The sequence below is a fragment of the Buteo buteo genome, chromosome 12, assembly GCF_964188355.1.
Source record: "Buteo buteo chromosome 12, bButBut1.hap1.1, whole genome shotgun sequence".
In the NCBI taxonomy this organism is placed as follows: domain Eukaryota; kingdom Metazoa; phylum Chordata; class Aves; order Accipitriformes; family Accipitridae; genus Buteo; species Buteo buteo.
Genome location: NC_134182.1, coordinates 40,935,873 through 40,960,756, shown reverse-complemented (window position 1 = coordinate 40,960,756; position 24,884 = coordinate 40,935,873). Strand labels below are relative to the sequence as shown.

General features: G+C 46.4%; 1 protein-coding gene across 3 annotated transcripts in view; it reads right to left on the bottom strand.

Moving 5' to 3' along the window:
* Positions 1-844: 844 nt before the first annotated feature.
* DPYSL2 (dihydropyrimidinase like 2) overlaps positions 845-24,884 on the bottom strand; it is a 55,123-nt gene continuing 31,083 nt past the window's right edge. For all 3 annotated transcript variants that reach the window (XM_075043612.1, XM_075043614.1, XM_075043613.1), the window contains exons 4-14: positions 21,564-21,728; positions 20,349-20,410; positions 19,093-19,173; positions 18,120-18,188; positions 13,422-13,542; positions 9,754-9,910; positions 9,451-9,592; positions 9,060-9,230; positions 6,017-6,196; positions 4,419-4,584; positions 845-3,740 (exon numbers count right to left, since the gene is read on the bottom strand). In XM_075043612.1, the coding sequence (XP_074899713.1) occupies positions 3,649-3,740; positions 4,419-4,584; positions 6,017-6,196; positions 9,060-9,230; positions 9,451-9,592; positions 9,754-9,910; positions 13,422-13,542; positions 18,120-18,188; positions 19,093-19,173; positions 20,349-20,410; positions 21,564-21,728 (1,406 nt within the window). In that variant the 3' untranslated portion in view covers positions 845-3,648. The remainder of the gene's footprint in view (positions 3,741-4,418; positions 4,585-6,016; positions 6,197-9,059; positions 9,231-9,450; positions 9,593-9,753; positions 9,911-13,421; positions 13,543-18,119; positions 18,189-19,092; positions 19,174-20,348; positions 20,411-21,563; positions 21,729-24,884) is intronic.

The following is a 24,884-nucleotide window of genomic DNA, read 5'->3' as shown; positions in this document are numbered from 1 at the left end:
TCTTAAAACTTGCGACTGGATAGGGGTGCCAGGTTTAAAGCTGTGTGCAGAAAGCCAATTGCATTTCACAGAGCGCTTAAACATTTGGTTTTGTTCAGATGAAGAACAAGAGCTAAACATCATTGCAAAGTCAGCTACAAACTCCAGCCGTGCTCGGATTTGGGGGAAGACCACCAAGAGCGTTGATATGGTGGATGTAGGGATGCAGCAACCAACGGTGTGAGCCGACAGCGATGCTGGCTCTTCCAGAGCCCTTCCCACGATCTGCTGCCATCTCACTCACAGCATCTCTGCGACATCGAAAAACCCAACCCACCGCCACCGAAAGCGTCGCTGGCGTTTTTCCAGCCAGCTCTAACCCTCCCCATGCAGTTATCTGTGTGTGGCTTCTATTTACGGCTGTACTTTCTCTCCCCTCCTCCATCACTGTTAGGAGGGTCCAAGTAGAAACACATTGGAGGGCCGAGGGCTACGCCAATAGTTTTAGCTTCTTTTGCTCACATTTCATCAGCGATCTCTGCAATGCGGAGCCAGGATTTTTCAGGCGATTGTCTCTACTTTGCCAATTACTGTTTTAAACAGACAACCGCCCTGAGAAGAGGCTCGCTTTTCTCTAAAGGAAATTACACCATGGATCATTGCTTCCTCTTTACCATCACCATCTTCCAAGGAACCATGGGACCTTATCTTCAGCTCGGCTGCTGTACATCTCACTCCTACACAGGACTACCACGAGCCTGCAACAGCACCGATTTCAGAGCTCAGTCAGTTTTTATCTGTTGGAGACACCAGCCAACGTACGCAGTTACACAGAACACGTATCGCCTTGAGACACAGATGCACCTAGTGAAACAACAACATTTTGTCTTTATTAGGAGTTCCCATGGTAATATAACACAGAGTTCTTAAGGAATAAAACACAAGACTTGGGGTTGGGGTGGGGTGGTTTGCCATTGAGACAATGGTCAAATATCAGTACTTCTTTTTGTCTACACACATGATCAGCTTTAGCACTTACAGCTCCTCCACTCATGGTTCACAATCACAAATCCAAGGGTTAAATCCAGCTAGTATTAAATCCTACTTTTTTTTTTTATTTTTAGAGCTTCAAGTCACTGCGGTTAATTAATTAATTAAGTCATCGTCTTTTTTTTTTCTTTAAGCATTTACATATGACATTCATTAAACAGACACAAAGCGGACGAGCTCTCACAGGAAAAAACATGCTTACACAGCCTGCAATGATCTTTTTTTGTGATTTTTTTTTTCCTTTTGAAGAACAAATTAAAACTAAAAAGTCATATCATGAGTCAGTGAAGGAAAAAAAAAAGGAAGACTTAAGTGAATACTGAAGAGCCGCAAGTGTTTCGTAGAATTGAAACGGATCTGCAATTCTTTTTTTTTTTTCTCCCCAACTCGTTCAAATTGATTTTAACATACAGGTGAAAAAAAATGAAAGTAGCTGCAATATATATTAAGTTCACGGATTACTTAACAAACAAAGTGCAAACTCTTTTATGCAAAACTAAAAGACCCAATAGTTAAACCTAAATGCAAAATGCATGGATGAATATGGCAATGTTTTTCTTAACTTTTGTGTTCAAAGGGGCCTAAAGGAATTGGGTGCTGAAGCTGGGAGGGTTTGGGTACCTAAGCAGCTTCCAGATCCTTTGCAAATCCCAGCACTGATGCTTCAAAACAACAAATTTGGTACTTGTTTCTTAAAAGCCTTCATATATAGTTTTTTCCCTAAAAGAACCTGTAAACACCATTTAAGAAAATACTCACAAATATGGAAAAACAAGGTCAATGTACGTGGCAAAGTACAAATAGAAGAGAAAGCAGAAGATGCAGCCAAGTGCCAGGGCATACAGACAGTGGAGGTAACGCTGTGTTAACTGCGGGTAGAAAAGCTCTCTGTGCTAAGAGACAGGCCAAGTCCTTGGGACCGCTGAGCCCTCCAGCTAAGTTTAGGTGGGAATCTAATGGTGCAGATTTATTCTCCGTGTCCTGAAAATAGTAAGCCGCCAATACTAGGGCTAAAAGACCTTCAATCCCAGAATACAGTTAAACACCCAGATCTTGCTGACTCCCACAGAAGCCGGGGCTCCTAAATTCATTTAAGGACCACTCACAGCCTCTGGTTTCTCCAATCTGAGGCAGCAGGCATCTGAGGAAGGGTGGAGAACCACCAGGCCTTCTCATGAGTATTTGCACAAAGGCAGATTCCTGAAGGCAGGAGTGACTGTGAAATTCGCACCACGTACGAGAGATTCTCAGCTGCTGTTGACCCATCGAGCTACTCTGAGGCTCCCAGTTACAACAGCTGGGCATCTGGACTCGAATTGGAATTGCCACAGATGCTCAGGCACACACTCAGCTGGCCGGCCTTTCGACGAGAGCTAAAGATAAGCTCTCTTAAAGTTTTAAATAACCGCTCATCGATGGCCAGGAAGGGGGAAGGTGGCTGCTACAGAAATCTTTCAAGCAACATGTTGCTCTTTGCCCATGGCCCCCTGCTTATCGATTTCCACCTCCAGGAGCAGAAGACAAACTAGCCGCTAAGAACTTCTTCAGGAGACTCTGTCCCAGCTCCTCAGCTGGTATCTAGCCCCTTCGCACCAGCTCAAGACCTAGTACACTGAAGTGAAGACCATAGCTTATGAACCTGCTCCGCGACCTCCTATTGCAGCTAAGTGGCAAGCGTTGGCTGGAATGATGCAACCTAGGAATACCTGAAGTACCAGGGCGGCAGTGGCAGTGACACTGGCGGGACTCTGTAACTTCAATGAGGGTCGGGAAGGACCGGGAAGAACAGGGAGATCCCCAGTTCTCAGATAAGGCTTCGTAAACACAATGATACAAACATATTAAAAACACACACACAAACATAAAAAAAAAAAAGTTTCCTCAAGGACCTAATTTGCAGCAAAATCCAGAAGGAAAAAAAAAAAAAAAAAGAAAAACCCAAACCAACAGAACCAAAGTCCCCAACGATTCTAGCTCACCCGATGGCTGGGTGTGATGCGCTTTCTCAATTCCTACTGCTGGGTCCTGTTTCTCTCTCTTGGCAGCAGACAGCTATTCAGTGACCTCAAAGGCGGTGGTGGGGAATGGTTACAGACAGGCTGGGATTGGTGTCCCTCTGTGCTTGCCTAGCTATTCTGCTGGAACACAGAACCCTACAGAATATCCAGTTTAAAACCCTTGAACTACTCTTCTGCTTGACATTAAAAAAAAAAAAAAAAAAAAAAAAGCTATTTTTTACATTTCTTATTTATTTATTCCTTTTTTGTGTGTGTCTTAAAGGCAGCTCCTGGGAAATTCACTTTATCCTTCCTTTAGTAAAAGAAAGATGCTGAATGGGACAGAGGCCACATATCTCAAACATCCTCTTTACACTTACTTTTGCATGTCAGAGGTGTCAAAACAGGGCTTATTTCTTTAAATGTGTAGGGGCTGAGGGGGGAAGTGAGAGGGGTCGGTGAAGATGAGAAGGGAATCGGAGGGGACTGAAAGAGGCGCCTTACTTCAGCCCCCCCTCACTGGTTGCCCGCAGTAACTGTCACAGGCTCTAAAAGAATCAAAAAGGGTCTCCAGGTGCCCCCGTCCCCCGGTCCGCTAGGCGGGCACAGAAGGGGTCGGTCCTTAGCCCAAGCTGGTGATGTTGGCACGTCCGCCCGGCGGTGCCACGATGCGCTGAGTCGTGCGGCGTGGGATGTTGTCGTCGATCTGTGCCCCTGCGGGAGAGAGAAGCAACGTCAGGTCCCCCGGGTCGGCGAGAGTTTCGAGATGAGCGAGCTGCAGGACAAGGGAGGCGGGAGAGCACGGCTGCACTAAACCCACCCAAGTCCTCTCAGGCCAGGCTCCAACGGTGTGCACCAAAATGCATCATCTTTGGAGGAAAAGCCCTTACTGGCCTCCAGTGCCTTAATTCTGCTGAAACCTGTTCTGCCTTAGTATCTCCGCACTGAACACCTGAGCCTCCCAGCCCTGCCCAGGTAAGAGTTGGCTAAATGGTTTTCCCTTAGCGAAGCTTTTTATTCCTTTTTATAGTTGTCCCTTATTGCACTGAAACAGCACGCCGAGAAATCAAATTTGCCACATACCAGGTCCACAGCTGGTATCAGCTGGCAAAGCTCTGCTGAAGTTGGTGCCATCTGCCCTCTTCAGACACCCGGCTGAGGACTGAGCCCAGAACGCACAGGGGTACGCGGCATTCATGCCACGGCACGAAAATAAGCAGGACTTTATGATAGCTCCTACACTGCTCTCTCCCTTTCTAAAGGGATAACCTCCAAGCTAAAAACACACCACAGCCTCTTTCGCTGCCTTCCAATTTCAGCAGAATTAATTCAGCGTATGGGAGTATAAACAAGCCGTGATTTCAAAGCAATTTAGCCCCATGAAGTATGTACCAGACAAGCTGAATCCAGACTGGTGCAGGTTCCTCACGGGTGGCGCCTGCTGTTTGGCAGGAGACGTCTTAGCTGAAGACGCTGGCGTGACGGTCTTCGGTGTCACCGACACTTCGCAGACGGGTCCGTCGTAGAGGCCTCGAGGCACACCCCGCAGCTCGGCCAGCTGCAAAACACAGAAGCAGGCCGTCTTCAGGGTCAAAACAGAACTAAACAGCTGGCCAGATGTTGCTAAGCCAACGACGCACATTCCAAGATTTGTCTTTGGTAAGAGGATTTGCAAGCGTACATCATCTCCTCCGTGCTGATCCTCGGGTGGTAGCTGGTCGCTGAAGCAGCACGGAGAAAATGAAACGCGCTCCGGACTGCTGCGGCTCCAGCGAGCAGCCTCCAGAAGACAGCCAGTCTGTCCCCTGCACCGCAAGTTCTGCCCTTTAATGATCTCAACCTACCTGCTGTTGTATTAAAGGCTCCTGACGACTCTCAAATCAAACTTGCTACTCATCCCCAAAAAGCAAAACACTGCTGAGACAGAGGCAGGCCTGCATAAAGAGGAGCCAGGCTAGCTTCGCACCGCCAGCCTGGGAGCTTTAGACTGGGTTAAATGCAATTATTCCAGTTGAGATGCTGCCAAGTTGGATTTATAGCTCAAGACACGTATTTCTGTGGGAGATCGGAACACAACAGAAACCACGGATCTGTTCTCTGCGGTGCTAAATTATTTGAGGTTGTAATTTTGATAACTTGCTATTTCTTCAAAAGAACAATTAAAGAAAGATCATTTGCAAGGAATGTGAAGATTACCTATGGTCAGCGGAACTAACACAACTCTGGTTTTGTCCAGGAGAGGGCAACACTTCAAACATCAAAACACTTTCCTCCTCAGAAATCTGACTTCATCTAGAAATAAACTTCCCTGAATTCTCAGCAACTAAGTTGCAGCTGCGTTCAGCGTCACCTTCTCTGTCAGTTTTTACCAACTAAAGGCATATCAAAAGGCAGTTTCTGCTCTGAATGGGTGTATGTTACAAGAGCACTTTTCCAACACTTTTAGCCCCTTAAAAATAGAAAATTCTCACTTTTAAACAGTCGGTAGGCTGTGCCTGTGACTCACCAGTCACCAGACAAGAGCATCTGATCGTATCTGACAGAAGGGAAAGCAGCATAATGTATCTATAACAATAAATTAGAATTCTAAATTGTTGCTGAAGGGTTTGATATATAGATGCTCTCAGTAACTTCTCTTGGTTCTTCTGTGAAGAAGCCTGCCGAGTGATTTGCAGATTGACTCATGTCCAAACTGGACAGTTCCTGGACACATGCTCTGTATAGGTGTCCCAAGACAGAGAATAAGAATTAAAGAGCAGAAAAATAAAATTTGCAGAAAATAAAAGCTCAAGCCAAAGCATATTCCTGTAATGACTCAAGTGAATAGCAAAAATGAAAGAGGAATGAGATAAATATGGCTCCTATCCAGGGAACATTTTCTGTTGCAGAAGTGTGTGTCTGCGAGCCAGGGGATAGCATCTGTTTTCCACCCTCTTTAACTCAGGAGTTTCAGGGAGAGAACAAATGCGCATCCAACCATCTATACTCACCCTGCTCCTTGCTTTGATGCGCTTGTAAACAAAGTCAGGGAACGGTTTCCTGGGGATATACCGTCCAGATCCCTCGGTGACATGGAGATTCCCATCCTCCAGCACGATCTTCCCCTGGCTGATAACCACCAGGGGAGACCCACGGCACTCCATGCCTTCAAAGATATTGTACTCCAGAGACTAGAACAAACAAAAAGACAACATGAGGCAAACTTATTCATCCCAGCAAAGCCTGCTGTGCTTTAATTAGCAATCACCAGTCATGCCAACTGCCAAAATTTTAAGGACAGATGGAAGCAAACTCAACAGCACTTACCTGAGTTGTATACACTGTGGTTTAATAGAAAGGCTGGTCTTTATTATCAGTCTAAATTTATTAAGGATTTACTCATGTAAAATTTCCATTGCAACAAGATTCATAAGGAGGAAATACAGCTTCAAATGAGAATATCTCGAAGCCTACCTGTTTAAATGCATTTAGGCGCCTATCACTTCCAAACTGCAGGGGATTTAGGAGCCAAATAAAGTTTTATCTGAGTTTCATACTAAACATAATGATAATTTTGAAAAGCTGTATTTCAAACCAGTGTTTTGGTTGATGGGTCAGGGACCAGGACAATCTTGTTTTACTCTAATGGGATTGCCCATCCTCAATTAACAGGATTGGAAACGTTACACCACGGAAAAAAAGACAAGTTTTAAAGGAATCACTGGTAAATGTCCCACCCATGAAGCATCCTGGAATGAGATGCACTACAACCATGTTATTTGGGGACCGTTACTCTAGTGACCATCTCTGAGACAAATCCAGGTCGTCTTTACTGAGTTAATAATGGAGTTTGCTCTTGAAGTGTGTTATAAGTACGGGTAGGCTTGACTGCAGATTTACAGTTAGCTAGAATGGCGGTTAAACCGACACTGAACCAGATCCAGTCTGAAAAAAAGTTGCGGTGGCAAAGGAGGAGGCTTGGTTAGAAGCTTATGAAGTAGGCTGGTTCCAAGAACAACACTATCTCCCTCCCTAGCTCCTCATGTTTCCTTGCCAGACAGTGGCAAGAGCAGTGTCAATTCTTGGAAAATAGCCGTGTGTTGCTCTAGCATTTAAAAAAGTAACAATCAACTGATGCCACATAATCACTACGTCTCCCTGTGTCGCAGCAACCGCTCTGCCTTTCAAAGGGGCTTTTGTTTTATACTTGACCAAACTAGGATGCCTTGACTCTAAAGGCATCACTGGTATCAATTTCTCCTCTCACACAAGGCACGTGTGCAGTGTGAGACACAAAAAAACACCCCAGCAGGTGTAATGCCAGGTATAACAGGCAATGCAGTGACAGGGGAAGAGGTTAGAGCTGGACATGTAAGAAAAAAAGCTGCGATTTCTTAGAAAACCCTCCAAGCTCTAAACAAGCCACCTGAAAACGAGAGCCCTTCATCCTCCATAGTCTTGGCACAACTTCGAGATGCAGCCTTTGGCAATAGCTGATCATTGAGTGCTGAGGCCTCTTACATGGTACAGGAGTTTCAGGGGGATCTGTGGTCCTCAGCATATAAAGTATTTCTGAATGGTCACTCCATGGTGGATCCAGTTCTCCTTCAGCCCAGCTCAGATCCACGGCAAAATCATGGAGTCAAACCTGATTGTACTGGAGCATATCCACAAAAGATAGTCTCTGAGTTTTGCGTTAGGAAATTTTTAGAGAGTCCAATACATTTCCTAAAGACAACAGCCATTAAATGGCAATGACTTTCAAATACTCCATCCAGCAAGCTACTTCCAGCTCTCCGAGCCATTCATAAGCACAAACCCAGGTTCAGACCATTAAATTTGGCACCTAGTAGCAGTATATCCCTGAGCTCCCTCCTCTTAAGTCATTCTTCTCCAGACGGGAGGTGTGATGAGTCTGGAAGCACCTCTAAGGTGATTGAAGTGACTGGACTTCTGGGTCTGGATGCCTGTGTTAGAAGTCTAAACACAGGCAGGACGAATCCAGGCCATCTGTGACCAATTCTGACAGAGTTAAGTCACAGGGAAGGGAACCAAACCTTTAAAAAAAGTTTCTTTGTGAATGTGCCCAGGGATCCAAGTGTGGAAGAAAATTTTGCTCCTTCAGCTCCAGAGTGAATGAAAGCATTCACGGAAAAAAGAACAAGGAGGTTTTTTTTCCAGGGAAACATTCCATAGGTTGATCGCCAGCAGTGAAACAAGTCGTCAACAAATGCAAACAGTGGTTGCTTTCTCTGAGACAGTGCCCGAATGTCACAGGGAGACTCCAACCAGCCCTTTGTACTGGGACCATTCTGCCGTTTCCCACAGGGTGGAAGAGCTTTTTCTCTCTAGGAGCCAGGTATGAGATATGGGACACAGCTGTGGGCCACAAGCAAACAGTGCCTCTAACAGTGCCACCACAAAGCCACAGAAGGAACAAGGGGAAGGTCTGGTTAGTCTGGGTGCTGCCTCGTGCCTCCCTGGGCCAACTAACATTGGGATAATCGCCAGTAAAATCATGTCTAAAAATCACGTCTAAAATCGTGACTCCACAGGCATGTGCCAGATCAGTACCTGGTGTAAATCCACTCAGACTCACTGATCTGGATCAGATCTCCAGCAAAGGTGTCCACGAGCTGGCAAGCTTCACTGACCCCAGCTAGAAAAGGGGCAGTTCACGTTCCCACTGCTAGTGAGCCAGAAGGTCATAAATGACACATTGTGATAAGAGGCCTTTTGATATTTTAGAAGATGCAAAGAGCTTTCTGTGTGCTCAGATCCCAGCATCCAACACTCAGAAAGAGCAGACAATCTCTTTGCTCTGAGGGGAGTCTCTGGGTATGCATGTGATTTCGGACTGGGACTCAATTGATTATCTTCCCTTCTGCTCACACAACTGAGCCGAACTGGGTGTAAGACCAGAGACGGCTTGGGGCATCGAGAAAACAAAGCCCTGAGTTGTCATGAGCTCTAGTCCTTGGCAGCACAGTCTGGCATTGAAGGAAGAGAGGAGGAAAGGAGCAGCAGAGCCCACATCGTAGAAAATATCCTTACTATGTTATGAGTCTTGGCAGAGATTGTCTTGACACTGTCAGGATCCCAGATAACCAGATCAGCATCCGAGCCCACTGCAATACGGCCCTTCCGCGGGTACAGGTTAAAGATTTTAGCTGCGTTTGTGCTGGTCACAGCAACAAACTGGTTCTCATCCATCTTGCCAGTCACCTAGGGAAAGACAAAAGGAGTCACTGCATTAGCCAGGTGGCGACCACTCTGAAAAGCAAAGAGCTGACAGCACAGCAGATTCCCAACCATCTCTGCAGGAGCAAAAACCTCAAGCGCAAGGACCATAACAAGTGTCTGGGGGGAGATAATAACACACTGCTGCAGGTCTTTCAGCTCTGAATGTCTAGTTGCAGCCTAAGGCTGTGGCAACGTGACATACCACGGCCTTATCCCAGATGATGGACATCCTCTCTTCAGTCCCATTGGTTCCTTCAGGGATCAGGGTAAAGTTGTCCTTCCCAACAGCTTTCTGAGCAGTGTTGAAGGTGCAGTGGGCACTGCCAGTAACTTGGAGGTCTCCGCTGGAAATGACAATGATAGGTATTTAAGATATTTTACTGCCACAGGTTCACTCCTAAAGGTAAAAGAGCCTTTTGCTTGCTGGCAACAACAGCTATTATTTTTATCACCCGCTTGTCTCACGATGAAGCACATGTTGTATGAACACAAAAGCTCTACTCACCAGGACAGTAGCGAGTTGAGAAAATCAGGAGTGGTTGGGTCAGGACTCAGTGGTGGGGAAGTAACAAAAGCTGCCGCCTTAGCCCAATTCTTGCTCCAGTAATGAGATCCATCAGTACCCAAGCTGGCTGTGATGGGTTCTCCATACACCACGGTGCCTACAGGACAGGAATCCAGATAAAGCCACTGTGAGGACCAAGCAACATGCATCTCCAGCCTGGCTTCCAGGCATAAAGCATCCTTATGAAAAAGGACAAGTTGGGTAAGTTATGACAGCATCGCACGCTGCAGGGGTTCTTGGTACTTCCTCTTAAGTATGTGATCACAGAGACACAACACTGGATTGAATTCACCGGCCTGCATAACGAGATGATCAGACATCATTAAACTCCTGGCCTGCTCAATGCTCCTCAGAAACTGTGTTATGTTCCTAGGGGCATGTTTGCACAAGCAGCTCTTAATTTTGCATGCCTATCTTGAGATCGCTAAAGGAACACTGAGAATTTTCCAAAAATCAGTTACTCAGACTAAGTATCCAAAAACCTAAATACCTGAGTTAATAATAAAGATACTGTTACTGACCAGAGCTTGGAGCAGCAAAATGCGCCCAATGCCTGTACACAATTGCTGAGGTCAGGGCTGATTAATTGTGCTTGAAAGGGTTACTGTAAAGATCCATTGTATTGTATCCTGGGTCAAGAACCTTATGAAAGAGGCTGAGGAGAACTCTAAGAGCCTGAGAAGATTCAGTCTGATCTAGAAGGGACGCGGAAGAACATCAGTTGAAAAAACAGCACCTACAATATTATTACAAATGTGTATGTATTAAAGATCTAACAAGGCTGGGTTTCTTGGAGCAGGCTCTGTGCATAGACCAGGTAAGAGAAAACTCCTATCGGGAAAGTTTCCTGCCTACAGAGAAAGCCCATCCCAGAGGAATTATCAGTGTTTCTGGTTCACAAATGCAGCTGAGTGAAACTGAGTAATTCCCCCAAGGGTACACGGTAAATCTGTGGCAGGGCTAGGAAATGAAATTGGATCTTCTGACTCTCTGTCCAGTGCGCTAACCACCAGTGCATCCTTCCTCTTCATTAACATTTTTGGAACCACATGAAGGAACCTTAAGCAGATCCTTAAGGCCACAATACTTTGCGAGCTGGAACACACCAGCAACATCTACACACCAAGCAGATGCAAGATGCTGCAACTTCAAAAGCGTGCAAGCTGGTAGCCCCACAGATCTGCTCACCAAATGCAACCTTCCTGAAATCTCTGCTAAGTGCCTATCCATCTGGCTTCTGAGCCCAGACACTTCATCTGTTTGTATCTGCCGGCAAAAGATGTGGGTAGTTAAAATACTAACCCTAAATACTTCAATCAGAAGAGAGTGGTAAAGGCGACCCCAGAATTGGTCAGCAGGGTCTTACACACCTCACCGCGCGAAGTAAAAGAATACGATCTTTCTTTCACCATATTGTCTGAGCTACTGTTATGTCTATAAGCTCTCAGGCTAGCTGGGAAGGAGCGTATTAGCTGAGGCAGAACGATGCATTAACTGGCTTCATGCTGCTTCCAGGACCACACTGAAACAGGAGGTGTAGGAACAGCCTTTGTCAGAGGGGATCCACCAGCAGAGGAAGAGGCCGTCTGACATCACTTGCCACAAATAGGGTTATGAAATCAGAACAAGGCAAAACACACGCTGGCTATTAATGGGAGGCCTGTTGCGGGCCAATACATTGGGAGGATTGTTCTGCAGGGAACGATGTTTTGAGCTCCCAGATCTGCCAACGACAGAGTCTGCAGGGAATCTCCTCCATACAAATGCCACTGGGAACATCTGGCTTTAAATAACATTCGTTCTTCTCCATTTAGCAAATCAATTCTGTTTTGTTTTCGCCTTGGATAGTCTTCAGTTATGTTTCCTCTGTTGCTTGGGAGGGCAACGCTAGTGTGTGTGGCCCTCCTGGGTTACCCAGTTGGGTAACTGCACAGCATTTAAATTGAATTATTTAATAAAGGAACAGAGAATGGTGTGCCATTTATACCCAAATTCTCCTTATAAGGAGAAAACACAATCTGAATGAAAACTGCATATGCTAGTTCACTCGGGAGGCTAAGTGAAGTGAGTTCTGTGGATCATTCATCTGGGATAATCCCAGCACCTTTCACAGGCAGGGTAACATCCACCCACGTCAGGTTGTGTTTTACGGCTTCTGCGATCTAAGCGTATGGTCCCTCATCCCGATGCCCCTCTCCACTTGCCAGCTAGTAGTCTCAGGGGACGACGAGCATAGCAAGAAGGTGGTTTTGTTGATGCTCCATCTCTGTGGTGCATCTGTCGCCGGTACTTTACCTACGAAAAGGAAAGGATGTTTCCCGGGCTTATAGGATTGAGTTGCACAACGGCATCAAGTTGTTTTCTGGGGTAACGCAACATGCAGCCACTTTGCCGTGTCAACACATCTTCTCATTTCAGCGTGATCTCCACTAATGGAGCTAGGAGAGGAAGGTTTATCCCAAACAGCTTGAGCTGTTTCCACGCCATGAACAGAAAGAGTTGCCTTGGAAATCGGTCCTCCTCACCAACTCTGAACTCACTTAAAAGGAATCATGGGACCAAAATACTTCTGAGCCAATACACCAACACAAATCTGTTTGCTGTGGTAGGAAATTAGCTCTTCTCACACCAAACACCCAGATGGAAAGTGATGTCATTTGTATATCCATTCAGGCTTATTTAGACTGCATAAAATTAAATCCAATCCTTCTGAGGAAAGAAGGGGGAAAATCATCCCTCCTGCTTACTCACCCACCCAGAGCCGCTTTAAATAGAAACGAAGGGTTTAGTCACAGAATAAAGCAGGGAGATGGGCACTCACTGTGCTTTGTAACCCTTGCTCCCTGGGGGCAAGACAGCAGGGTCAGGACTCAGGAAAAGCTACTGCATCACTCAGAGCAGCGCAGCTCCCTCACAGACCTCGGCTAGAGGGAAGAGACACAAGGCAGCAGCATCCACAGGAGGTCTGAGTCTTGCTTCTTGTAGCATCCTCAGGCAGAGTTATCAGAGGCGACTGCAATTCCCAGCCGAACCCAGACTACTGATGCCAATTCCTGTTCGGATGCCAGGCTGTGAGTGACAGCCCACGAGGAGTATCTATTTCACAAGCAAGGAGCACAGTGGATAGCTGGAATCGGTAACCTCTTCGGCTACTCCAACTAAATCCAACAGGGCTTGTGAGTTGAGACGTCCGTTGGGACTCTGGGAATCACTTCTGACCCCACGAAGCAGCTCAGCAGAAAGCACCAAGGAAAGACCACAGCAGCTGGAAGGAAGACATAACTTGCAGTCTCCAGGGGGATTCGTTAAATGGAGACAGCATGGAATTACTCTGCAGTAACATGAAGGCGGATGGCTCGATGTGGTAGGATGAGTGTCAAGAGAGGGGCTCTAGGGTGAACAAAAGAAACAGCTCCTGGCACTGATATGAACACTGAATACTTGTCTGTGGGAGATGAGACAGAAGCAGTTGCTTGGGACCTTTTAAAAAAGAGCCTGGATGATAACACTGGAAAAAGAAACCTTTCCTGTAGGGATGAAGATTATGTTGGCAAGGAGTTGAACTGCATGAGCTAATAGGGCGCTTCCATCCAAGGGAAATAACTTACCCTTTTTCCTGGCTTGAGCAATGACATCAGCGGCACTTTTGCTCATCACCTTGGTGATATAAAGGGGGCAGTTGGTTTGGTTGGCGATGGTTATTGCCCGGTTCACAGCCTCTGCCTCCACCTGAGAAACAAAGTCAGCAGCAAGTTAGCAACATTCCACACGTTAGCATATCCCATTCCCCTTCAGAGGGTCACAGGCCCTGCTTTCACGGGAAAACAGAGCGTGCAGGGCCGAGATGAGAGACTTTCCACCTCTCCGATTCTGAGCCAGAAAAATGTACAGTGTAATCATGGTAATTAAAATGACATCAAGCTGTAGTCCCCTCTCATTACTACCTTTTCTCCCAGGCTGCTTCGAAGGTTCTCTGCAAGAAGATCAAGTCCTAAAAGAACACCCCAGGTGCTCAAGGTCAGAATGATTAAGCCCCCTCTTTAACCTAGACAAAAATAAGCAACTAAATGTTGACTCAACAAAACTATTCATGTTCCAGCCCACGCGGAAGAGAGATGCTGTAGCCGCATACTCTGGTAAGCCACGTTTGCAAACAAGCCTCCTAAATTGTACCCTCCACTACAATATCTGGCTTGGGATCTGACAGAGTGTGAACCAGCCCATAAATCCACTACTTTTTCTTGCATGTGTAGAGAGATAACCTCAGCAAGACTGAGGGTCACTTTATAACTACAGCCTCAGAATGAACGTCATCACTCTGCAGACTTTTACGGATCACACATCCTAATCAAAGCAGTCCAGATGACAGATTTAACAGCAGGGTAATGCTCATAGTGCCTGCTGCCATGGAGAACTAAGCCTGCAATACCACAGACATTTTCCAAGCGAACAACAGAGGAAATTGAAACCCAGAGCAATCAGCCACCTGATTCCCAAATGCAAGAGGCTACCAGCACCTCCCATGGACTCTGGTGAGACTGGCACATGCTCAACACTTTTGAAAATCTGCTCTGCAGTGACTTATAGCAGACGGAGCGCCATACAACATCAGTCCCAGAATCATTGACTGCTGGCTCCTAGCTCTGTGCTTGGTCCACCAAAAGAAGTACCTGAGACTAGGGACCCATCAGCTTAGGAAACAGCGTGTTCGCCAGACTGACGTCCAAGCGCCCAGAACAGCTCTGCTCACACTGACAAAGCCACCGCTTCTCGTAACGCTGCTCTGTTTGCAGCTGGACCGCTCAAGAAAAACAACACAGCAACAGCTGGGAGTTTTTAAAAGAAAACCAGCCCCCCCCCGAGCTAGTAGGTTGGGCTCTAGTGCCAGACGGGTTAAAGCCCTTGCCTGTCACCATGCCAGGGCTTCTGATTAACCCTCCCCAGGCAGGGTGATACACAGAAGGGGACATTTTCTGGCCCAGCTGCCTCACGCAAATGGAAAAGGCTGCAAGGAAGGGTGTTTATTCCAGGACATTCGACTCGAGTAGGTCACAGCCAGCAGCACTTGCAGGGAAGGCGCAGGCTTAAAGGAAGAGCCAAGAAAAGCATACTTGTCCCTCCTGAGAGACAAGGAGAGAACTCGGATGGGCCAATGCTTCCAGGCAATGGCATCAGTTTGCAAACTGCCCGTTTAAAGCAGGCCTGCACACAGCTCTGTCACTGCAGCACTTGGCAGGCAGGTTTCCATGCTGTGCCTTAGTTTCCCCACTTGCAAAACAAGGATAAAACAACACGCGTCTCCAGACTTTTGACCAAAAGGCATTTTGAGCAACTGCTAAGCAGGAGGAGACTTTCTGCACAGAAGAGAACAAGGTTGCTGAATTCATGCCTTGTGCCCAGATGCTATGGTGACAGGCACATAACAATAACCCAACGAGTAGTCCAAAGGGGAATGTTTGCAATTACCAGTATGCATTAGAAGCCCTAGCACAGCAGTTCTCTCGGAAAAAAAGACAGACATTTCCTGGAGCACTTGGACTGCTTGTGCTTTCAGCGTTTTTGTGGCTAAAATAAAAACAAAAAATGATGGATCACTCTGAAAAGTCATCGCAGAATGATCTGAGCCATGAGGGGGAGAGTTTTCCAGAAAGTGATGGATGATGCTGACTTGGGATGGTGTATCTTAATTAAGGCTCCCTTTGCTGGCTGGAACAACATGCTGAATACCGTCACCTTGGCTCAACCCAGGTTACTGAGGTGAGCAAGCTAAACCCGTGAGTCAGCAGTGAAACTTAAGCCTTAATTCATGCCTTCTGCTCAACCTGGGAATTCAGAAGATGTGTACGCTCCAAGACAGACACAAATGCACGTGGCCAGGCCCTGAACGCTTCACTCTGACGTAAGTCTCACTGAATTGAATGGGAGTTTTGATTTAATAAATACTTCAGACTTCTTCAACAACTCCCGCTAGTTTGCTGTAGATGGAGGTCTGAATTAAGCAGCTCTTCAGTAAGGTGGCAACCATCATAAAGACCTTTGGACAGGCTTTACACTCCGTAAGGGGCAGCATGAAAAGCCAATTCTAGTGACAACACCACCCCAGAGGGACATCAAGAAACATCCACTCCTACTGAAGTCAACAGGAACTATGGATCTGCCGCCACCCTCAGAATCTGGCCTTTATCATCAGCCAGCTTAAAGGAAGTTGTACACTTTTAAAAACACAAAGTTACTCCCGCGTTGGAGAAAAGGAAGGGAGGAAACCAGATGACATCGTTTCCTGCTCTGTTTCCTATGACTTTCAAGGAGGAGAATTTTGGACCAAATGCTTCCATGCTGGGCAGACAGCACAGCTGAGTTCAGCTGCACAGAGGCTGCCCAGCGACATTGGGAATTAGACCTTACTTGAGGAATTAGATCCTCATTTGAGGCAGCCACGTGTCCTCAGGAAGCCTTCTTTGCTATACTGAGAAAGAACACATTTCTGCACAGATGTAACAAACCAACCAAGCCAGAGAACCACACAGTTCACACTGTAAAGCTCCTGCTCCACTAAGGATGAGCTTTGAAGTAGCCAGACAAGACTTGGCTAGTTTGATGGCCAGATCTTTTAAGGTAAGGAGCAGCCTCCCTTTGAAGTCAACAAAAGTTTAGGGGTGCTCCACAGATGAGCCCCAAGTGTCATGTCGGCATTTGTTCCTGCTCTCCTGGTGCAAGCCAAAAAATACGTATAAAAAAAAAAATGCAGGGGTGGGTGGGTGGAAAGCTCAGTGGAAGTGTTTGCTCACAACTTTCAGGAAGCAAAAAGTCCCAGCTCCCGGAGCCAAACACAAATTCTGTGAGGATTCACATACTGCCCAAGTCGAGCATTTTTTTTCCCCTTCTGCATGAAGCAACTGAATGATTTATATTCCTACTGAAATGTCTTTGGATGCTGCTTGTCTGAACCAAGGGGAGGAAATAGAGAGGGAGCATGAGGGGCACGTGTGGATGATCTCACACCCCCAGCTTCCAGCTGCCACATCTGGCAGTCAGCAAAGCCCCAACATCTTAGAGGAACAAAAAAAAAAAAAATGCTTGTACATAACAGATGGACTTTACAAACCCAGAATGCCACGGTGAGATGTCTGGCTTAGAGATACTGAAAGACTGGAAACAAAGAATGCAAGGGAAACCAACCTGAAAAGAGAAGTTTTAAGGTTCGTTCTTAGTCTTGAGATTTATTTTAAAGACTTCGAGGGAGCGAGAGGGATTGGGGTGCTTGACCCTAGAGAAATCAATGGGGAAGTATGGAGGCTAACTATATTAAAGTGCTAGGCTGAGATCTGAGAATTAGCTCCCCTCTCTGGTACATACTTTCTGTGCATTCAGCAAACCACTTTGTCCCTTGGTATAAAAATCCACCATCAGTAAAACATTCATCAGATCATTAAATATTATGGTAATGAAAGCTATGCAAGTGCCTAAGACAGAATGTCAGGATTTGGGCATACATTAAAAATTTCTACTGATTCAGATGCAGTCCTGATAAAATAAGGACCAAGAGAGAAGCCCAAGAGATGGGATCAGATAAGTCCATGGCAAAATCCTGCCTACAGAAACCTAAATTCTGAAGTCTTTACTCATGCTAAACTTGGCTGAAAGCAGTGAGAAACCTTAAGAACTTCAGGGTCTAGCTCCATAAAGACCAACATCATCAATCAGAGCATGTAATTCTTCAGGGGCTCCATCTTAAAAGTGTTCCTGTGCAGCAGCTGAATCAAGAAATTGGTGATTCATACCTGTGCTTCAGGTTCAACATTTTCTACATCTCCTAATGTAGGATTCCAGTTTGGGCTCTCAAAGGGCTGAACTGAAGATGTGCTACGTACCAATAGCTCTCTGTGTCTTGAGCGCTTCTCATGGGCTCTGTGGTTCAAACCCATCTCACCTCCCTTTAGACACCCAATGTGTGAGCAGAGCCTTTATAGTTTATCTCCGACAATTACCAGAAAGAGATGAGCTTTTCCAGAGGGTGAATCAAATCTCAGGCTGGATGAAGTACACCCTGGAGATGTCCCCTTCTCCAGTACAGAAGCTGAGGGAATTCCTCATAAGTACCCATAGCGGTTAGTCTCTAGAAGGGACTAGTTACTAGTGAGTCCCTAGAAGTGTCTCAGCCTCTTCCCTTACCCCATGCAGTAATAATGTTTACAGCCAGGATGAAATGGTTTTCCGGCCACATTCATCCCAATGTGAAGTACTTGATGGCAATGCAGAAATGTTATAAATTGGGGGAGTAAATGCGAAGGCGGTAAAGTCCTCACCTCTTCAGGTCTGCTCAGCACATGCCCTTCAGGGCCTGTGATCCCCAGTTCCAGGATCCTTTGCTGCTCCTACGGCAGAGAGAAAAAAGAGCAGGAAAAAGACTTAAAGCAACATGCATTTTTTCTTGCAGCAAACACAGCTGTTTGAAAGTGGTACAAGTGAGATCCTACGCATCTGTGCTAGCTAATAATCACATGGGGCTTTACATAAGGGCCTTACAACCAGAGTCCTGTCCAACTTCCCTTGTTGAGAATAACCAGAGCTCACAAAACCCTCGCTGATTTGTTCCCAGGAGGTCAGGGAAACCTTTTATTTTGATTTGCTTCACACTGGTTTCATAGCCCCTCAGCTTCTACTACTCATTTGCGCCTATAAAATAATCTCTAAAGATACAGCAGAACAGTATCTCATGAAAAAACATCCTGCAGCTGCAGGTGACTGGGCTCAAAGACTCAGGTGGGCTTCTCCCCAGTCAGACAACGCAGAAGTCCTCTGCAACACCAAGTTTTGCATGCTTGAGACGTAATGTACAAAATGAGCTGGAGATCAGATTAAATCCAAATACATTATTAACACTTTTCGTTGTTGCTGTTTAAAGGACAAACAGATCCCAAGCATCAGCATCCCAGGTACTGTATGAAGCTATTTCCCTTCCCACTCCCCCTGGTCTTAGTTACCACAGAACATTTTACTGTACACGGTGACAGTCACACTCGGATGCAGTCTTTCACTTATGGGGAGAAAGGCAGAGATGGCCGATAGCCACCACAAGCTGAAAGCTGCCGTGAAAACCTGCTTTATCAGTGACAATGAGGGGATAAGATCTGATGTACAGCTCTGCTTGCATCCTTGATACAGCTATGCCATGCTTTAATAAGTCTTGGTGATTTTCTGTTTGCAAAGAAGGAATTAAGAGTTTAAACCCCTCCCAGCATTTTGAAGTTAATAATCCGCAGAATAAACATAACATACCTCAGCAATGATGTCACCGTTCTCAGCATGCACTTGAGCTGTCGCACCAATGTCCCGGATTACGCTCAGGACCTCATATATCTGGAAGAGAGAAAACACACATTACAGTATACTCTGAGTGTACGCTCAGGTACGCACCTATTATAAAGTATACGCTCCAGACTCCTTCACAGCATACAGAATTTTGCAAAACGGAAAAGAGAAAGACAAGGAGAAGCATTAAAGAATGTAAGATGTGGTTTGCTGAATAGGTATGATCCATTTTCCTGCCTATAACTGAATTTCCCAATCTGTACAGAAATCAGATGCTACTGATATGGCAAAGCAGCACTACTCAAAAGCCAGGTTCGGTATATTTACCACACTGGAGGAGGAAACAGCAACTGCACAGGCCTACAGCTGGAGTGATTTTCAAGAGCTCACAGAGCTGTAACTGTTTCATGCCTTCATCTACTGGTGCCTGGCATGAAAAAAAAACAGACCTTACATTTGATTTTCACGGAGAACCTGCACCCACCCCTCTCACTGCCTGGGATAGGTGCAGTGTCATTTCCCACTCCAGCAACCAGTTTGAGAGGGCTCAGGTTGAGTAACCCACAACTGACGCCGGTTCCGTCAATGGTCACTCATTAAAATGCTTACCAGAGTCATTAGAGATAACTGTCATACACCACTGCCTCCTACACTGTTCCAAATGACTCCCAGGCATTCCTCTCCTCCCACCATGTTTAGAAATATAAACTGCCCATCTCAACAATTAAATGTACCCAAACGTATCCACCAGAATTGCAAATGGGAGGGCAATTCCTTTCTAAGGTCACAGCAATTCTAACGCTAAAGCCAGAAACCCACTTCTGGACCAGGATCAGTTTCAGCTTATAAACACATCGTGCAGTTATGCCAGAGATCTCGCCGTCCTGCCCTGCGCCTAGGCATAAAGCAGCAATTTATAAAACTGCCACTGCTTCCACACCAAAGGAGCCGGAATAAAACCTTAGATCTCTCAAAATGAAGGTTTTGCCATTGCTTTCCCCCGCCAAGCCTTTCAGGGTTTGTTGTTGGTTGGGGTTTTTTATTAAAAAAATAATCTTCAAACCAGAGCTCTGGGTACTGTTGCAAATCTTAGGTACTCTTACACATACAAAGATTGAAACCAGAAGAGAACGTCAGATCCCAGTGTATTGAATTTAAACCCTTATATGTGACTAACACACTGCTTGCAGTGACAGAAGCATGTGAACATTAAGCCTTCCTACCTGAGAATCAGTTAGCTGAAAGCGATCTTTGAAAGCCATGTAAACCAAGAAGGAGTTCACACCTAGTAGAAAGAGAGCAAAGAAATTATCTTTGACATACAAATTGCAGGCACGGATAAAGCTACGAAACACACCGTTTCTCGCAGAGAGAAGACGTCCCCCTCCATCAGGCCCCCAGCAAGCAGTAATGATGGGTAGACAAATAAATTACTTTAATCTGCTCTGAAACGTGTACACACATGTGCGCGCACACAGACACACGCATTCTCAACCGATGGCAGTGTAAAGCCAGGATCTCCTCAGCCACGTGGCATTTATTAACACAACTGATGAGAACAGAGGAGCCTGCACTCCAGCCGTGGGGACAGCTAAACCCCCAGGCTTCCACTTAACATTAAAGTAAGAGTAATTCTGTGGATTCAGCACTGTAGGAGGTTGAGTAAAAAAATAAGCAAAACGCATCACACACAAAAGCAGAGACTGGGCCTGGCTGCCTGATCCCCCAACTCCCCCCTGTGAGAGCAATGGGAAATCTGTGTTTGTAGGCAGGCCCCCCTCCACCGTATTCGTACTGGCCAAGACACAGGGAGTGCTCCAAAGTCAGCTTTCCCTCTCCTGCCTTCTGAACCAGTAAAAGCTCTTACCCAGCACGTGTGGGAAAGCGCTCATTAGGATGTAAAAGGTTGGTTTTTTAAACTACAAACAGGATGGAAAATTACTCTAGCCTAAGGATGAAATGTCAAGGAAATTAAAGAGGGGAAAAGCCTATGAGGTCATTTTATTCAGCTCTTCTCCACTTTTAGCAACCAGTGCTGGATTGTTCCTTCTGGGCCTGATTCTTCCCTAGTTTACAACAGTTTAATGGCTGAAGCTAGCACCTACCTGCACTAACGAAAATCGAAGGGCCTCCACTAAACAAAGGTGCTCCTTTGCGTGGCAGCAGCAAGAGAGTCACCTCTACAACATCAGTGCTCACCCACCTAACACGCTGCAGTGACACTAGGGTGTACCGTCCCCCGAGCCCTCTACAACAGTGACTGTCCAAACCTTCACAAGAAGCCAGAAAGGGCCAAGTTAATGTCAGGGCCCAAAACAGCTTTATTGGGATGTAAGAGTAAAATATTTCACAAGAGCCAGTCCTAAAAAATAGGGGAGCCAGTCCTAAAAAAATAAGGAGGGGAAAGCTTTCCGTGAGCTTTCAGTAATGGAACTTACCATGATCTTTAACGAGAGCTTCCATCTCCTCCTGGACACCTTTATGCCACTCGGTGATATCCACATGCAGAGAGTAGTCGCAGCAGGATTTGCTGTCTGCCCATTCTCGCCACTGGTCAAACGCAGTCAGCAAACTGGTCCCTGGCTCGGGAACCACATGATCAACTGGGAAAGACAACCAAAGCGTTGGTAAATACCTGGCACAGTAGCTTTCCTGGATGTCCCAAGACAGAAAGCATGCTTTGCAGAGGCTGCCGCAAAAACAAGACATCCCCTTCCCCTTAAAATATTTGAGTTTGAAAGACCTGGTCTCTAAAGCCCCACATCTGAGAATGCAGCCAGGAAGCTGATCAGGGAGCAGAAGCTGAAAGAAATAGTTCAATTACTACAGCCTGTTTACTGCAATTGTGAGCAGAGCAAATGAAACTCCCAGGGCAGCAAACACAAACCACTGCAGAGAGCTCTGTAAACACCACTCTCCTGTTCGGTGACAAATAAACAATGACACAGGCAAGATCCCCTGTGAACCCCAGTCAGCAGCTTTCAGTACTCAGCACCTCATGTTCAAGCGGTGCTTTTGTCTCTGCCTCTGGACACGCTAGAGAAGGTGTCCAAAGAGTGCAAAGATGTATTGCTGCTGGCACGTACGCAGTGGATCAGAGCTGCTCTGTGCTACACATCCCAACCAAGAGCACCTTCCAGAGACGGCGTCTAAGCGAGGACTGGAAGAAGCAGGACCGACAGTCTGTCACGGCTGGAGAGACACCTCCTGATAACACGACGGTCCTGCTTGCCTCTGGCATCTGCTCAGTCTGATCCTCGTGCCAGCCTAACACATTAGGTCCAGCAGCAACTGGGTTCATCGGCAGCTACAGGATACTCCACCAGTGCTACAGGTGCAGAACAGCCTCAAAGGGTAACAAAAGAGATCTGGTTCTGAAGATTTAGCGTTCCTCGCAGTAATCCGAATAGCATGCAAATTTCTATTTGAATGCACAGGATCTCTAAGATCTTCGCTAGACACAGTGAAATAGAAGAAGCAAGCCAGTATCTCAGAAACTGAACCGCTGCTATGAGAGTAGGAAAAGCCTGCGGGACTTCAGGGGTCACAAACTGGGCAGGCACTGTTGCGGAGGAGGAGAGAGCCCTGGCTTGATTTTACATCAACTCGCACAAAAAAATAAAAAGTTCCTTCAATTATCAGCAGAGAAATTCAAGCAGTTTATTTTTAACTTCATTAGCGAGTATCTGGGCTGCCATCAGCTCAGTACTTAGCTCTAAATCACAACTGGGATAAGAGACAAAGTCCTTGGGCCCTACTCGCTCTCATTGAAGTACAAAGCTTTGCTTTGCCCCCACGCAGACGCATCAGCCTAGATTTACTGGTTTTGCACTGCCTTAAGAACTGGATTTATGCCGGGGGCTCTTGACCCGCTGCAAAAACCAGTACAGCTCTCCTGAACTATCCACAAGCTTCAGCCACCCGAGTCGATAATGACGTCTCCAACATTTGCGATGTGCAAACACTGCAGAAGGCCGAGAGGATTACCCAAAAAAAACATCCATCCCGCAAAGCTCTGCCCACCCTCTCTCCCTTTCGCAAAGGTGACTACGTGACAAATAGCACAACAGCAGGTAAAATACTCGTGCTTTTCCAAAAGGCTCCTGTTGGCGCCTCGAAGTATCACGCCAGCCTGCAAAGTGAAGGATGTGATGTACAGTTCTCTGCTGACACATCGGCAGTAGAGCTGCAGCTTTGACCAGCAGTGGCTTAGGGGTTCAGGAGCGGCTGGTGGCCTTCGCCTGCTCAGAACGCAGCGTCCTGCCCATCAGAGAAATCTATGCTACGAGTGAAAGCTCTGCAATTTGCCTGGTGACTGGCATCAGATCAAGGATGCGCTTTTCACCACCCTTGGGAAAAGCAACCCAAATTTAACCAGACGATAAACTGTCCTGTTTTTTAAAAAAAATCATCCAATTTCTGTTCCATGATCTCCTCCTCCCCAGTGGTCAGAAACCTTCCACTAACTTCCAGACTGAATTGTTTCTTGGCCAGTACGTAGCCCCTTGTCACTCTGCCAAAGTTAATCTTTAGCTTAAGTAGTATGAACAACAAGGAGAAAAGTAACATTCTCTCTGCGTTACCAATGGGACAGAGAGAAAACCCAGGTTTTCACAAATGTCCAGTGCCTTAACACAAGAGCTGTCTTCCTCAACCCACTGACTAATTAAAAAGCAAAAAAAGCCTATTTAATCTCTAACACATCACAGTAATAAATCCATCTCTACTGAAGACAAAAGGTGCCCTAAGAGCTCTATCAGCCCCAAGACGATACACGGCTTATGGGCATTGGAAATTCTGCCTGGAGGCACCAAGGGGTTAACACAGTGGAGTCCTCACAGCCCAGCACGGAGCCCCTCGGAATGACTCTGGTGTCTAGGATCAGAGCTTTATCACCATCTTATTTCATGCGCTGCCCAAGTATGACTAATGGGAGTTTGCGGAGGGAGTGGGAGAGGGGGTAAGGGAGCTCATCAGATCTTTGACAAATTCAAACCACAGCTGGTTACAATAAGGGTAAGGGATGGAGGTAGTGGTGCATATGTGCATGAAAGTCAGCTCTGGGGATTAAGAATATCTCATATGGAAGCTGCACTGCCGACACATCTCATAGCAGCTCCCTTGAGCTCACCAATAGCCAAATCACCCATCATCCCCATCAAAATAGACCACAGTTTGTTTCCATAGCAGTTTTCTGCCAGGCAAATATTACCAATCAACCACTTCTTCATATTCACGTGGAAGAAGTCAGCAAGAAGGCAGCCTGAACGCGCAAGGTAAGTCAACAGCCTTCAAAAGCCTGTCATTTAACCAGTCCCAAGAGACTCGGGGAAGGAGCGACGTGACTGAGCGTACCGTGGGGTACTCACAGTGACAGGGACATCCGCGCACAGGGGTCCGGGTGCTGGAGGGCAGCAGCAGCTATACCTGACAGACGGCACCCTGGAGCAGGACTGAAGCCGTGTAGCCACACGTGAGGCAGCAGAAACGGTAGATGCTGCACATAAGACACGAGGAAGGTGGATGTAACCCTAAGCGCTAGTCTAGAGGTAATTCAGACACAAATGCAAACGTCTCCTCAATTTCACCATCCCTTGTTACAACAGAAAGGGCCAACTACCTCGCAAGATCACAGCCTACGTCCCTACGTGCTAGGGTTGGGGTTTTGGGGAGCCCAAGTAAGTAAGAATGAGCCCAGATCCTTTAAAGGAGAAGAGTCAAGATTGATTCTTCGCCTGCTGTTAAAAGAACTGAGCACT